The sequence below is a fragment of the Centroberyx gerrardi genome, chromosome 16 (genome assembly GCF_048128805.1).
Source record: "Centroberyx gerrardi isolate f3 chromosome 16, fCenGer3.hap1.cur.20231027, whole genome shotgun sequence".
Taxonomy (NCBI): domain Eukaryota; kingdom Metazoa; phylum Chordata; class Actinopteri; order Beryciformes; family Berycidae; genus Centroberyx; species Centroberyx gerrardi.
Window position 1 is genome coordinate 23,919,382 of NC_136012.1, and position 16,449 is coordinate 23,935,830.

The following is a 16,449-nucleotide window of genomic DNA, read 5'->3' on the forward strand; positions in this document are numbered from 1 at the left end:
TCAGATTATTTGTGCCTTTAGAGCATTTTTGCCTCTGAGAAATGTCTCTATGACTAAAACTCCCATCTGCCCCATTACAGGTCTAATGAGTGTGTGTGTGATTGGTGAAGAAAGCTGCTCAGAATCAGTGATCAAAGGTTTCCAAACAGGAACTCCCTGTCTTCAGGGCCGGAGCCAACAAGGACCTCATTGTGCACAGAGACAGAAGCAAAGCCCACCTGACCGCTGCTCCACCAATCACAACGCCCCGGTGGGCTGTGCCTCAGGTATCCTCTATCTGCCCTCTGGGTGGAAGAGGGGTCAAAGGTCAGGAAGACAGAGTGCACCTGTTACCAGGAAAGATCCAGAGCTAGCTGTGGAACATTTGTTTCTGGAATTACAGTAGAAGAGTCTGTTGTTACACTCTACTGCTTTTAAAACCAGTTGAGATACAGTAAAGGAGAACCAGTGTTCAAAACCGTAACCCGGGCATTTTGGCTGTTTTCTTAGTGTTAAAATGTCTACTCACTGCATAATTAAGTAGTTTCATTCCAAAATGAGAGGAGATATTCAGTAGGCTATTTGAAAAAAAAAGGTGACATTGTCTCTTACAAAATGATGGCTTGCACAAAATTTAAATATAATAGTTGTTTTTTTTAAGGATATAGCCTAACTTAAGTTTTTGGCTAACTAATTACACCGATGTGGTGATAAATAAAAGTGGGTAAACTGTAACCTCCAGTCATAAGGCAAACAACCATAAGATAGTCTAAAGCACAAATCAAAGCATTAATTTATGCTTTTTCCCCTCTTATAACACCATGTCTTCATAAAGTTAAAGTTACATTTTCACATTGGTTGAATCAGTTTGATGATGTAACCTATTTACCTCATAAAGATTTATGTCAGTCTAAAAGTGTGTTAACCTGACATCACATCCCAGAAAAGTGATAGCACCCCTGCAAACTGTATTCTCTATAGCCTAGGTATTGAATAATAAAATATAGAAGATTTTTTTTTGTCTGTATGTGGAGCGTTTTGAAATGCAACTCTTCTGTTGCAGGATCTTCATCCTCCTCTTCCCGGCAGGAGGAGCGCTTCCCTCTGGACCAAACTATTTCCCGTGTGTAGTAGATAGATGCGACGGCGGCGCGCATTCACGCTCGCTCCCGGCGGCGCGCATTCACGCTCGCTCCGTGCGCACAGATGCTGGAGTGGAAGCGACAGACGCTCTCATCTCGGAGAGGCTGAACACACCGAGGAGCGGAGACGGGGGGAAAGCACCCGGTTTGCGTCCATCAGGAGCCACAGACCGCGGGAAACGATGATCATAACGAGTGTTCACGCGGGCAGCAGGACTTAAAAAGCTGCCGTCCATCCATTTGGACACTTTTTTTTAATTTATTCTCGTCCCTTCCCCTTTTATTTCCCTTTCCCCTTCGGTGAGGGAGATAAGAGTCTAGGCAGTCATCTTCCAGCTTGTATTCCCTTGGGTATTTAACCCGTTGTGTTGACCGGCCGGGGCGCACGGTTTTATTTGGGCACGATGTGGAAGACCGGAGTCCTCCTGCTGCTTTGGGGACTGGCGTCCGGTGAACTCCAGCAAGAAACGGAGTCCCGGAGACACCCACCCCCGGGAAAGTTGGATTTCGGTTATGTGCCTGCGGGAGTTTATGAGACCCTGGCCTATTACGAACCGGGACCGATAGGGATTCTGTTCCACATGGTGCACGCTTTTCTATATGTCGTGCAACCCAACCCTTTCCCACAAGGTAAGCGTCCTCACTCACTCTGCACTGCTACTAATAAAATATGAATAAAATCCTCAAGGAATCCAGCAGGGATTCGCAGTGAGACGGGTTCCAAAATGCAAAAGAATACAACTGGAAATAATCAATTATGGAATCAGCCAATCAGTCGTGGTCCTGTTGGTCTAATTCCATCATTAGAGTTCTATTTAATTGATATAAAGACATTACCTATACATCCTATAGGACTTCTCATTGAAGCCTAAATGACTCAATCACGCTGGACTGACCAATAGGACTCACTGGTTTCTTTCTCTTTCTCTTTAATTGTATCCTGTTCAATTGTATGTTTTTTTTATTGGATTCCTGAAGGGCTTTTAGAGCTGTCATTTGATTTCATGAGGAACCTCCACCTTCAAATAGTTGCACTTGTCATTTACTGCAAGCACAACATGCATAGATTTTAAACGATCTCTCTTATATGATTCCGAATCAACACCGGACCTGCCTTTTTACTTGATTAGGCTATATGACTGTTTTGTTTTCCGTCTCATTGCGTGAAAACCTGTTCCGCTATCCGCAGTATAGTGCCGGGGATTTGCACTGTGCGTCAAGTTCCTCCATCCGCGCGCGTTTTGATTTGCGCCCGGAGCTGACAGCGCACTTGAAGGTATTGTGTTTGTGCCTGCGGCGCACATTGTGTCAGAATAATTACAATTAATGGCCCTGTTGCTGACAGCATCATGTGGTCACTGGCCGGTCACTTTGGGTCAGTCGAGCCACAAAAAAAAAAGCGTTTTGCTTCAGTGGGAATGTGGCTGGACATCGGATCAGTGGATGGAGCTTCCCGGCACCCTTACACAGCCAGGCGCACCGCTCTACATTTAATGCAATTAGAGTTGACTGCTTAACCATATACACATGAGGTGTGTATGTTTAAGTGGGTCGTGGATGCTCATAAGTTGTGGTCTGCTCCATGCGTCACTGTGTGTATGTCCATAGTCAATCGGAACATTTTGCAGATTAGCAGCTCTCTGAGTCACCTTGTTAATTGGGTAATCCCATAAGCTCCAGCGCCATATGTTGCTGCATGGGCTTTTATTTTCCAGTTTGTCACCAGTAGCTACTTGAGGGCTCCCGGCCTAACGCTATGGAGCAGACCGCTGCTCAATGAAGTTTATGAGTTCATTCATGGGTGCACCTACCAAATGATTCAAGATGGAATGGGAACTCATGTGGAAGTGCTTCGTTCGTACACAGTAGCGCAGCAGAAAAACCCTTGAACACAACCCAAAGGAAATGAATTGCCTCCTCTTGCATGACTGTTAACAGTTTGTCATTCCTTTGTTTATTAAGCCCCGGGGGTTTCATTATTATTTTTGGGTTCATCCAGTTCCCCATGCTTCCCTGTTAATCAGAATTTAGACAGCGCAAGCTCAGGCCATCTGCCTATTAAGAGAGACAATAACATGCGTGCATGGAGGTTTAGCATGATAAATCCAGTGATCTGTCAGCTTGTTGTGACGAGCGGAGACAGGCTGGTTTGCAGCAAACCTTTGGGACTTGCAGAGCTTGTGATTTCTATAACAACACGCCACAGGAATCCCCTCTGCACAGTGCAGTGTGCTGAAAAACAGAACTTGGAGTTACATTCAAATCTGTAAGTGGGGAAAAATTCTGCACTCCAGTGGTTTCTGACTTGAGGTGGTGCAGATGTCAGAGTGGGATAGTGTATAGGGTGGGTGGATGTGGGTGTCTCTTCCCTTTAGCCTGTGGTAAGCCACAGCGTTAGCCTACTTCCAGCAGACATTTACAGCATGAATCATTGAGTCCTGAAGCATACACTGCAAAAAAATGTGCTTCTTAACAAGTGCTGTTCATCTTGTAGTCAGTCTCTAAATCTAAATATTCTCAAAACAGATCCGTCTGCCACTGGGATGTGATCGCTTCACTTATTTCCAGTGCAACTCTTTATTCAAGAATTTTCTCAAATCAGGTGCTATTATCTCTAATAAAGCCGACCAGTCCACCTGTTTCAGATTAATGCCATTTGATCTGAGAAAATGGCTGAACCAATTTCACTGGAAAAGTATCTTACTCACCTGGGAATTGTTTTTCACTTCTGTGAGGAAAAATTACATTCCAAACCTGAATATAAATGTAAATAACTAGGGTCGATACCGACAGCACTGTTTTTGTTTTGAAGCCACTGATATATATAATATTTTGTGCTGATGTTCAACATTTTTCCATTTTCATGCCAAAAAATTACCAGTATGCAGTGTTTCCCCCAGATTTTTTTTTATTGTCAGGGCGGAAAAGCCTCTGAAACAGCATTTAGACCATCATGGGACACTAAAACTCTCCATTGAAACCAATACTAATTTAAATTATTTTAGTTAGCAGCTCTTTAAGACAGGTTGTGCCCCACCCTGCGTATTCAATGGAAGGGGAAACTCTGCGATGACTTGCTACTATTTTAGTTACAAAAAGTATGAGGGAGGAACCTTCATCATATCAGCAGCGGATGACATGACTGGTCAATATCCAATATTCGATAAATGATGATATATCGGTCTAACCCTAGCAACGACTCATTAAGATGAACATTTTTTTGCAGTGTAATTAGCAGCGCTCCATCATCACTTCTCCCACAATCACTGCATGACATTTTGCATTGTACAAACGTCTTTATAATCTCATGACTGTTCGATGCGGTCGACGGACAGGTTACGCTCTGTATCCGACCGGTCGTGCGGCACGCTGGCTCCGAGCGTGTGGGAGGTGTTATTAGCAAAGAAGCAACAAATGTCTGTCACTGACGCCCACACAAGCAAACCAACAGTGACATATTCTCTCTAACATTTTTTTAACGGCTTTTCTCCGCGCGGCGTGGCAGCCTGGAGAAGCTGTTAACACCCCCCCCTACCCCTCCTTCTCCTCTCACACCTACACACACACACTCTCCCAACACACCACTGCAACATGCCAATACACAGTCTGACATACAGTATCCTCAGCGCCACACACATTCCAGCATTTCCCATTAAACCAGAGTTTGCATTTTGCATGTTGAGGCATTTCGCCTGACGTTCCTCTCCAGAGAGACTCACACCGAGTGACACTTGGCTGTGGATGGACACACATCGGCTGTCACAGGAATAGATAAACCAGTGACCTTCGGCTGCAGGATGGGTTTGTTTTACCCCTGCTGCCCTAATCAATGAAAACAGCACATTTTACATCCTATTTCTACGATCGTATGCCTTTCCAACCCATTTGGACAAGTATTTTAATCGATCCGGGTGTAAGCCAGCCGTCACTTGAGAGTAGATGTGCATTACAGCTCCTCCTTCTGCGGTTTCCACTGTACCATTTGATGCCTGTGGGAGCGCGCGGCTGGGGAGAGGATGCCAGCTACAATCATGCAGATCCCTGTTGGAAAGGCCTCTGTGTTTTCTCATTAGTATCTTCATTCCCTCTCCCGGAGAAACCACGCCCACGTTGAATGTTGATACAGTGGACGGGTGAAAAGCTGGCATTTGTTCAAGCCAAGTAACGGTTGCCAGGGAAACCCAGCGGCAGCCATCATGGCCAGTGTATTTTGGTTCACCTCACTGCCCTACATATGTCTGACTGCACCAGCGTGATTTGAAGTGTGAGCCAAAACAAGAGTTTGGAGGCAACTATGCCGTCACTTTTTGCACTCCGAATGAATACTGTGCTGGAGGTGGGACGCTTTGCAGGGTCGGGGCCATTCATGAACTGAATTGAGAATGCATGGTAAATCCCAGTTCAGTTCCTGGAGTTGGAATATGGAATCGCACCCAGCTCTAAGGAAACAGAACTGGAATTGAATTGGAATGACAGGAAACAGAATTGAATTCCATGAAATTTCACTTCTAAGAGAGGCTGTCTTGACTCGCTAAACATTATAAATCAAACAATATGATTCCAATATAAGACAGTTAAACAAATCAAATACATTCAATCGTAATGTACTGTATGTATTACGATTACATATTATGCATCAAATACCACCTGAAAGGTCCCTTTAACATTTTATGATATTCAGTATTGATAATATATAACACTAATCTCAGATATGAAAAAACAACAAAACATGGAATTTCACAGAATTTCATTGAATTAAAATCAACCTCCTGAAATTCCAGTTCAATTCCAATTCTGTTTCCTGTAGGGTTTTTCAAATTCCAATTCCAATTCCTCAGTTGAATTGGAATCGATGAGTTCATTCATGAATTGACCCCCAACCCTTTGAAAGTTTAGATTCGACCACGCTCACCATTCACACTGTACTAGCTCAAGTTGTAGGATGTGACCCACATTTGGCGGTTTTAACATTCCCAGTTCATCAAGAGGGAGTCCAGTGTGTTTCTGCCCGGCTTACAGAAATAAAGAGACTCAGACGCTCAGCGAACGACACGTAGACTTCAAAGGATCTGAAGTAGAACACTTCAAAAGAGTCTACCCAAGGACAAAGAAGAGATAGAAGCACTGCGTGATGTGCATCAGAGATTTACTGGAACCAAAAACTAGCTGACATTTTGGCTATAAGCCTTTTATGCTGTAAGGAAGAATCATAGTCAAGATATGAGTTTACGGTTAAATGACGATTCATCATTTTCTCACCTATAGCGCCAAATGCTGGTAAAATTTGTCTTAGGCAGATAAATGAATAACAGGCGTCTACACTGGCTGGTAACTTTTGGAGACGATGGCATTTGAATTCCTCGGTTATACACACTGTTTGGTCTTTGCCTGTTCTCAAACTTTGTCCCTGCTGAACACCGTAGCGTCTAAACTTCTGCAAACTTTCCCTTGTTTCTCTGCTGCCTGGATGGTTAAGTATAGCCTAACATTGGTTAAGACTTGGCAGTATTCCCATGTGGTGACATATAGCAGGTGTGAAGCCACCAAAAAGAGCAGGGTATAAAGTAAAACTTCCAAATCTGTCCTTATCTCTTTATTGAATGTTTCACACAGCAACCTGATTCTACACATGAAATAGCATTGCAAACAGGAAAGGTGACACATTTCTATGAAAAATGTATATTGAATATTTTGGCTGGTAAAAATTATTCTTGGAATGTAATTTTTTAGTTTACCAGCCCTTGGCAGGTGAGCCAAAAAGTTAATTTCAGACACTGCTTCCCAGTGGAGCAGTTCATTTGAACTGAATCACAATAATGAAGCCAACTGTTGTTTACACCCATACATCTTTGAATGATGACTTTTTGCTATTAGTTTGCTGGAAATAGCCTTAATTAACACGATTATAGCCTATTAAACAAACTGCATAGCAAATTACATGCATAATAAATCACTGTTAGTGGATTAGACAACACAGTGGCTTTTAGCATTTTTACAGCTAAAGTGGAAATGTCAGTAAATGACAAAATCCTGTTTGTTCAACCTTATTAGGATTCAAAAAAATGTGTAATACATGTCAGACCTGAATGACCACCTGACTTTTCTTATGAAGTACGGTTCACTTGTCAACTGTAAATGGGAAACTGAAGCAAAATGAGCAATTTCACCTCTGATTCAATTTTTTACCAGCCGGTGTGGCAGGTGACCCTCATTAATTTATCTGCCAAAGACAAATTTTACCAGCATTTTGTTAATTTTGGACCGTGCTTGGTCGTGGGACGAGACCAGACCAGGGAGAGGTTGTTCGGCTTGCACTCGAGTTTAATTATGGTGCTTTCACCTCCTCAGACGAACACAACCAAAGGCGTCAACGCTGCAGGGTTTGATTTAACTGCACCCAAAAAAGGCAGAATGAAAAAATAGATAATGAACCCGTCGCCCCAGCAGAGTGTGCCTCTACAGGTCAATCCTGCTGCATGTGGATGACTGGTACATGCTGGAGGCACTGTTATGGGTTTTTGTTGTTTTAGGCTGCATGGTGGCAAAGTGATTAAGGAGCCTGTCCTTCATCTGGAAGGCCTGGGTTCAAGCCCCATGACAGCAAGCATCTGCCCTGCTGAAGTGTCCTTGAGCAAGACACTGAATCCAGGAGTGTTGTTCTGTTGCACTTTGACCTCTCTGTGGAGGTGTGCAAGCGAAAGGATGCATTTTTTCCTCAGGGGATCAAGAATCCCAAAAAAATGAGTGAAAGCACCCCAAGAAACATTATTTTTCAGCATTTTTCCAGCATCAGTCGCAGCCACATTCCTAATTAGAGATTTCTTCAAAAAGCAACATTCACATCTGTGGAGAATACCATTAGTTGCTGCGACACCCCAAAGGGCTTGAATTTGGAATCATAATGTTTGGCAGATTTGAATCATATCTCTGTTAATGATATCTAAAACAAGCAGATGCACCAATGACTTATACTGAGCGTTCTGAAATGTGTAATTAATTGATGGACTGGTATCTTGTTTTGCTGTCTCTGCAGCCACCGAGGGCCTAATTCCTCAGTATTCATACAGATGGAGTTAAATAAACCCAAAAAGTGTGCAGATCACCATGTTACAGAGAACACTGAGGCGTGGTGCAACACTGTGCATAAGAACAACTTGCATGACGGCAACTTTAAGTGTAGGTAAAGTCAGCAGCACCATTTAGTTCTATATATTGTGCCAGCTGGAGTTGGATCGGTATATGGGTTTGCAGATTTTGGCTTTTTATTAAAAATCGGGTGTTGGAGTGTGCGGTGGGAGCGCAGATGCTTGGGGTGCGTGAGGGTCATGGGGTCACGCTGGCTTCAACTGTGCATGTGGAAACAGAAAGCATGTGAGGAGAATTGGCAGCTGGGGGGGGGGGGGGGGGGGGTGAAGGGGCATTTGGATGGGCAGAGAGCAGTTTGCTGACAGCTTGTCGCAGATGGCATCGGCAGTTCCAGAAGACTCTTCATACTGTTCTTAGGTCATCTGAGGTTACTCTGTTTAAAGGTCCCATGTTATAAAGTTTTCATGATTTTGTTTTCAAATCTACTATGGCTCACGATAAGAATAATGTTCTTTGTGGTGTTTTGCAGATGAATGTAGTTTTCTTAAAAGAGTGTTTTATTGAGTGAATTTAAGTCCTCACAGTACTGGACTGAGTGGAGGCTTTCCAATTCAAATGCTGCAAACTGGCCTGACTGGAAGTATTTTAGAAAATGTTTGGTGAGGGGAGCCAATCAGGACCAAGTCCAGTTGTGATGCGTTGACTGAAGTCAGTCTGAAACTCCCCATAAAAAAGAATGGATTTTTGAAAATGCAACAGCTTTAAATTTAACCACTCAACAATCAAAATTTAACAATGTCTTCATTAAACATGTTTGATCATAATGTATATAAATAGAGTAAAATTGAATTTCTGTAATAGGGCCCTTTTAAACACTTACATCCAAGTATATTTATGAGAATCCTAATGTATCGAGTTAGGCTGAATGGAAAAGGCAAATTTCGATTTCCTCAGTATCGCAAAACAGTTTTTAGAAGAAGAAATTAGAAGAAATTCTGCGATATACAGTCATGGAAACAAAGTTGCTGAATGAATAAAGATGTAACAAGGTTTGCAGCCAAAGCAGAGAAATGACACAATGTCACTCCCATAATGCATCCATTGTGGTTATATGCCCATTAGTTTGTGCATTACAATATTGCCAAGTGCATTTCCATTGTTTTCGTCTTCAGACAGCATGAAATGTGGCCAACATTAGCTGACACGAAAGAGCGATAATAACTAATAATCCATTACTAATCAGTTCTTGACAGACTCTTTCCAATTCCTCAGTGTTTCAAAAGGTCGCTTGAAATTCATTTGACACTTTGATGGAAACATAACTAGTGTTTATTATAGCTTGTGTTGTCCAAACAGTTTGAAATTCAGAGAGAAAGCAGGATCACGCTGTCTCTCATTTCCCATTATTCTGTGGGATTGGATAGCAGCCCTGAGGCTTGGAGCACAAACATGCCTGGCTGCTGGGAAGGCTTTCATGTCCTCAATATTTTATGCTTTTCTCAGCTTCCATCTGTTACTAAATAAGATCAAATGTGATTAAATTGTGAGAGGATTCTTTAAAGCGTGACTGGCCAATCACTCAAACATCATCTAATCATCAACGTCTTCACTTGGGAAACCTCTAATAAATATCCTTAAGGCCAGTGAAGTTAAATGTGTATTTTCTATGACTGGTAGACTTAATTTACTGCGATAGACAGTATGATACACGATATTAATGACAAATTATTCATAAAGAAAAATGCTGCGTTATATATTTGGTGTAAACTAAGAACATGTATAATCCATTATTATAGAGATACTGTATGTCAGAAATATTTGTCTCACAAAACGTAGTGTATCGCCAAATTACATCCATTTCTCTTGCGCATATTTTAAATCGGAGAAAAATGTGCTTGTACTTTTTGTATGATTCCTGACTGTTTAGGAATATATTTGCTATACACGAACTGCACCATGCTGTATGGATGTGTCTTGTAAGAACATGTGGGCTGGATACCTGGAGTGCAAGATGCTGAAATATAATGGATCAGTCAGTTATGCGTGTCTGCAAGAGCCCATGCCCTTCCCTTCCCAGCATTACTGTATGATGCATCCACACGACTGAAATGTATGTATACTGTTCCTCTGCTGTGTATCTGCGCTGTCACACACACTCATGTCATGGCAGTGAGTGTGATGCCCCGTGGCGGCGGGATGCTTCGGGGCACCAATAGGCACGGCCTTCCTCGCCTCCGGCGTAATGCCAGCTGACAGCCAGAGGCAACGTGTCACTCCATCACACAGCTAGGAAGGCCTTTGCCAGCGCCTGCGTAGAGAACTGACACACATACTGCAATTTTTTTCCATATTTCTGCACATTTTTACCCATATTTAGGATTTTATTATGTGTGTGTGGTGGCACATGCACAATTGGCATGGCACGCATTTCTGATGATGCAAAGTTCTGGTGGTAAACCTTTTTAACACAAAAACTCCTGAGCAACGCCCTACTTCACATTCACACAGTTACACACATTCACACTTTGGTGTTGCCTGCGGGGATTAAGTGCCTTGCGCAATGGCAGGACAGCCTGGTTTCACGAAATTTCATGAAATAAGCACGATGTCTTAAAATGCTAATAACGTACTCCGTGCACGAAAAGTGAGAGAAATACATTTCCCCACCACAAAAGGATTATGCGGATTAGACACGACTAGAAGCAGGCAGTAGTTTGAGATTGAAATAGTAGAAAGTAAGACTGTGGAGGTCGGGGGGTGGATGGGCAAATACATTTATCTTCAACTCTGACAACCCAGGTTCAATTCCCCAACTCAAGCAAAGAAGTTTTCTACTGTGAGTGAAGTTTCATTTTTAGCAAAACGTTATCTTATTTAACCATGACCAAAACCTAACCCTAAACTTAACCAAGCTGTTTTAGTTGCCTAAACTTAACCATTAGCTAACCTTTTCACATGACAAACTGTGTAGTTGTTGAGAGTGGAGTGTGTTTCTCATTCCCCACTCAGACTTGTCTAGCTGGTCTGGGATTCAAACCAGCAACCTTCTCGTCACTCGCCAGCTTCTCTAACATCGTAGCTGCCGTCGCCCCAGCTTTGTGAGAGCAGATCACGCTGCATAATCAGAACACAAACAGTAATATTGTACAGCACTGTAATTCCCTGTCTGCAGCTCCAAGCCCATGAATAGATATCAAAATAGCCTTTACATGTTGTTTCTCCTGGAATGGATCCACAAATCTGGGATTAGTGTTTTCTGCAGGCCCAGCCAGCCAGGCGAGACGCCTGGCTGTAACTGAGGAGCTTCACTCCAACATGATTCTGTCCACCATTTTTTATGTAATTAATTTAATTTTTAAACCTGCTTTGACAAAAATGTTGGACAGCACAAAATTTAAATAAATTACACAATTAAACCCCTGACATTAACAAATCCCAAGACCACCTGAAGGACAGAGATGAAGACATTTCTAACATGTCAGCCATTTCTACAGATGATTGACAGGACAGCTGTGGAGGAGGATATGAAAAAAAATATATTTTCCAAAACGCTTTACATCCATTTTGGGAAAACATCAAGTTCATCTTTCAGTATCACTAAAATCTATATCATAAAGTCTGTACTCAAACTGTAATCAATTTGTCAACCAAGAACTTTAGTTACCTACTATCCTTTGGATAAAACTAGGTGGGAAAAGTGAATGAAAATGAAGCCACACAAAGTGAATGATTCTTCATTCACACACAGCTCCCCAACTGCCAGCGCCCTTTTCTCATTAAAAGGCGGTCGTTAACGAAAAGCGCTGCAGCCGGCACGTGAACCGATTTTTTTCTCAGCCGACCAATCGCGATGAAGCACAGGCTCGCCGTTTCCCATAGCAACAACAAATATGGAGAAGTGCTGGTGGAGAAATTCGTCGTTGTAATAAGTGAATTTCCGTTACCGCGACACCGATCTTAAAGGCAGTATGGATTATACTGGATGTGTACTGGAATATCTGGTAAGCCTTTGTTTGTTGCACAGCACTGTTTTGTCTGCTAGAAGAGAAGAGCTAACAGCTGGTTAGTGAGCTAGCAGCTAGCTACTCGGCTAACGTCAGAAGAAGTTGTCTTGATCCGCTTTTTATTTCTCCTCACACAAAGTGCTCCAGGCAGCGCTTTTTCCACACAAGAAAACGCTATGTGTGAACATAGTACCTAACCCTGACTTTAATCAACGTTTTTTTACTTGCCTAAACTTCACCGTTAGCCAACCTTTTCACGTGATGTAAACGTGAAATTGGCGCGTCCAATTCGTGCATTAGCCACATAATCCTTCCCTGCCGAGGAATGTTTTTTGTGTCCAAAACAAATAATCTGAGTTTTAGAGTTTGTGCTCATTTCACAAAATTGTGTGACTGTGTTGTCTTATTGAGGTGCCCTTAGCAAGTTCTACAGTACGTATTTACAGTTCTGTGTAAATGTATGAATGTGAAAGAGGAGGTTACTGAAAATGACCATGCTTCCCTGGATAAATGAAGTTTAAAAAAAAGAATATGACAGGATGGTTTATGTGACACTTTAATGGCAAATCAGTTGCATGGTGAACAGACGGATGACCCATCCTAAATGATGTCCCTGTTAAATTCATTGTTCTTTTACTGAGCAATTAAAGTCCATTTAGGTTTTATGAGTTCTCCATGTACATGTTTTATTGCTGAGAAGATATTTTATTGTTTATTGGATCATCAGATCTAGGTCGACTGAGTGACATGGAGCTGCAGGGAGGCCTAGTGATTAGAGACCGCCTCTCAACTGAAAGGTCATGGGTTCGATCCCCGCTGCAGCTACAGTGCTTCTGTCAACAGCTGTGTGTCTTGTTGAAGCGTCCTTGAGCAACACACTGTACCCCTCCCCCTATGCTCAGTCACTCTGGGTAAGGGAATCAGCTAAATGTAAAAATGTTCCCGCATTTCTAACCAATTTAAATTGCTGCTTTTACATTTAGCTGATGCTCTCACCCAGAGGAAAGAAGCTTGTTGTCTTGCTCAGGAAAACTTTGACAGAACTGCTGATTGACACGTTGGCTGTTTCAGGGATCAAACCTGTGAACCTTTAGTGACAGGACAGTCTCTCTTACCTCTACTCCCCCCTGTCAGCTTATTTATTCACTGTGTTAATCCCCAAAGAATCTGCCTGAATTGGGATTCAGTGCAGCAATAATGTAAGACATTAATGTCTGCTATACAATTGATATTAATTTTAACTGTTTTGAAACCAACAAAGACAATTTGCTTTGCAAATAGCTTTTAATAAAACTTCCATGTGCAAAATGCACATGAGCTTCGAGGCCTGAAAATGTAATCTCGTTTAGATTAGTTTATTTAGGTTATCTACCCCCTTTTTTCAGAAGAAATTAGGTGGCAGATGCTAGTTAGCTTCCTCACTGCTTCCCCACTTTGTCAGCACTACTGCTCCCTTTTCTGTGCCTGTTAATTTCTACTGTAAAAGCATATTTTTCCTGGAAAGGAGAATCCATGATGAGCTGTCATGCAGACACACAGACCCCCCTTTGCGATGGTTGCATTTGCATTCAAATATCCCCAAAATAGCTTTTGTGTATTAATCATGTCAGTGCAATACTTCTGAGGTGGTCGGTTACTTCTGAAGAACAGACAAATCATTAGTGCTCAATGCAATGCTATTTATTATAGGTGCTACTTCATTTCATTCATGCAGCTTTGGTTCAGTTTCAGCAAGAGACAATACAAACTGTTGAATACGAGGACCGCTGAAAGACTCCTGATTGTCCGCCGGAATGTGTTGCGTAATGCTTTTTCCCCATGAAGTGAATGACCATTCATTAAACCACTAAATCTGAATGTTGAAGTGTGCTCTTTCAAAGGGGGAGAAGTAGATCAATAGATAGAAGAAGTAGTTTCTGGATCCCTGTTCTGAGGCAATGCATCTCATTAAGACAGCCTCCTTCACCAAAGGCTGGCATATTAGCAGCGTAAGTAAGAGAAGATAAGAGCTATGGCATTAAGATAACTTGAACGTTTGAGACGTTTCAAGGTAATATTATAATGCCACCATCAGCTTAAGTTCCCAGCTATCTGACAGAGAGCAGGTGAGAAATGTGGCAAATCCAGAGGGAATGAAAGTGCAGCTACAGAAGGAAATCAAAAGATCACTGGAGCAAGACTGGGCTGAGAAGATATCGGCTTATTTAAAGAAGCAAGAAAGATGAAAAAAAAAAAAAAAATAGTGAGACTACGTTGAACAAAAGAGAGCTGCCAGTTTCCCGCGTGCCGCTAGAGCCGTGTCTCCTTCAGGGACGTCATATTTGGGTCAGGCCTGGGTAGCCAAGCAGGAGAGGCGCGGGCGAGGCGAAGCGAGCGCCGCTGTCCTGCTGAATGGATGGCAAGTCATGCATTCTCTGTCCCTTTGTTCCGCTTCATTGGTGGGCGCGGCGGTGCCCGCCGGGAGTCGACTCTAGGGACATGGTGAGTTGTAATTGCAGATGTGCGGCGGTAAGGGGTCAACCTGCCAACGCCGGAGATGACTACTCTAAACAGCCTTCCTTCCCCAACATGGCATTTAGCCTCGGTGCCGCTCGTCACACCACTTCACATGATCCTTGTAGCCTTCACTCAGCGTTGGAGAGACAGTTCCCCTGAGTGGGATGTGTCACGGGAACGCGGCTGTGTCACAACTCGGAGAGGACTTTTAGGGTGTGTAATTTCGCTCTCGACGATAAGCTGTGTGTCAAGTACACTGTGTCTAGGAAACTAGCATTGATCCTAAGTGGTTTAGCATCTATTCTAACAGGAACCATCATTGACCTTATAACATTAACGACTTTAATTGATAACTTGGACGCCACACGATAGCCGAGTGGTTAAAGAGGCTGACCTGAACGGCAAACAGAAGACACTGAACTCCTACCTGCTCACTTAAAAGATAAGTTTGGCGATTTTGGACTTATATATAATTTGCCTCTTACATACTGGACTCACAGAGAATAATGATTCCCAAGTCAGCTGTCGTTTGAAACAGCGAGCTCCGTTGCTAGCGTCTTGTTGCTAACGATGAGTCCAAATGGTATGTCAAAATATCTTCAAAAAAGCCATTTGTAGGCTCTGCAGGAGAGTTGAGAGTAAATGGAAAAGTTGCGAAGTACATACATTAACATTAGCTGTGATTTCATGACACAATTCCGCCATTTTGCACACAGACTGGCTTTTTTGGAAATATTTGGCAAACCCCATTTGGACTCATTGTTAGCAGCAAGAGGCAACGGGAGCTCACTGTTTCTACCGACTGACTCTGAAGCCAATATTGTCTGTGGGTCCAAATGCTACAGGTATGTAAGAGACAAATTATATATACTGTAGGTCCAAAATCGCCGAACCTATCCTTTAATGCATGTCACATGTCACTCTGGATAAGAGCATCAGCTAAATGGCTAAAATGTGAATGTCCCTTTCAAAATGCTACACAGGGCTGAGTGTTAATGTTCTTGTGCAATCCTCCTTGGGAAGTGGAGCTCCAGACAATTCAATGACATCACTCCTCTCTTGTCATGTTAACTGTCGGTTGGTGGGAGTTAGCTTGTCTCTTCTGATTGGTCAGTCCCCGACAGCTCACGCTTCCTGTCTGTCATTTTCTTTAGCCTTGATAAGCTGATGGTAATCTGGGATGTGTTTACCTGGCGCTGTGTGCAGAGCCAATCCTCTTGGCTGTCCGGTGGTCAACATGGCTACCAGACACCGCTGCAGACCACGTGTCTTTTTGTCCCGTGAGTCTTTGTTAACTACTTAGCCTAAAGGTTAGAGAAGTGGGCTTGTGAGCCGAAGGTCACTGGTTTGAATCTTAGACAGTCTGGGTGGGGAAAGTAAATGAAAAACACATTCTCCTCCCTCAGCAACTACAGTTGAGGTGCCTCTGAGCAAAGCACTTAACCCACTTCTCCAGTGGAGATGCTCAGTGGCCGAAGGTAGAAGACTGCGGTTATGTGGGTGTTCAGTTGACTTTCCCTGCATAAATGAATGTTAAAAAAAAAACAGAGGTAGAAGTAGCATGTCAACAAATGGCATTATCAGAGATTTCAAGGCACTATTTCAACTACAGAATCTTACAAACGCCTTATGACCTAAGTTACCTGAATGTACTTTCATAAATCACCAGCTTTCTCAGCCCTTTTAGCCCATTGACATAATTTACATAAAAAGATCCACAGTTCACTGTATTTGCCCCAATT

General features: G+C 42.7%; 2 protein-coding genes across 2 annotated transcripts in view; both read left to right on the top strand.

Annotated features, from left to right (window-relative positions):
* Positions 1 to 16,449, top strand: part of qdpra (quinoid dihydropteridine reductase a) — a 236,816-nt gene that overhangs the window by 152,833 nt on the left and 67,534 nt on the right. The window lies entirely within an intron of this gene.
* The window catches only part of prom1a (prominin 1a), an 80,993-nt gene continuing 66,069 nt past the window's right edge, over positions 1,526 to 16,449 (top strand). Inside the window, exon 1 of the mRNA XM_071900246.2 lies at positions 1,526 to 1,751. Within this exon, the coding sequence (XP_071756347.2) occupies positions 1,526 to 1,751 (226 nt within the window). The remainder of the gene's footprint in view (positions 1,752 to 16,449) is intronic.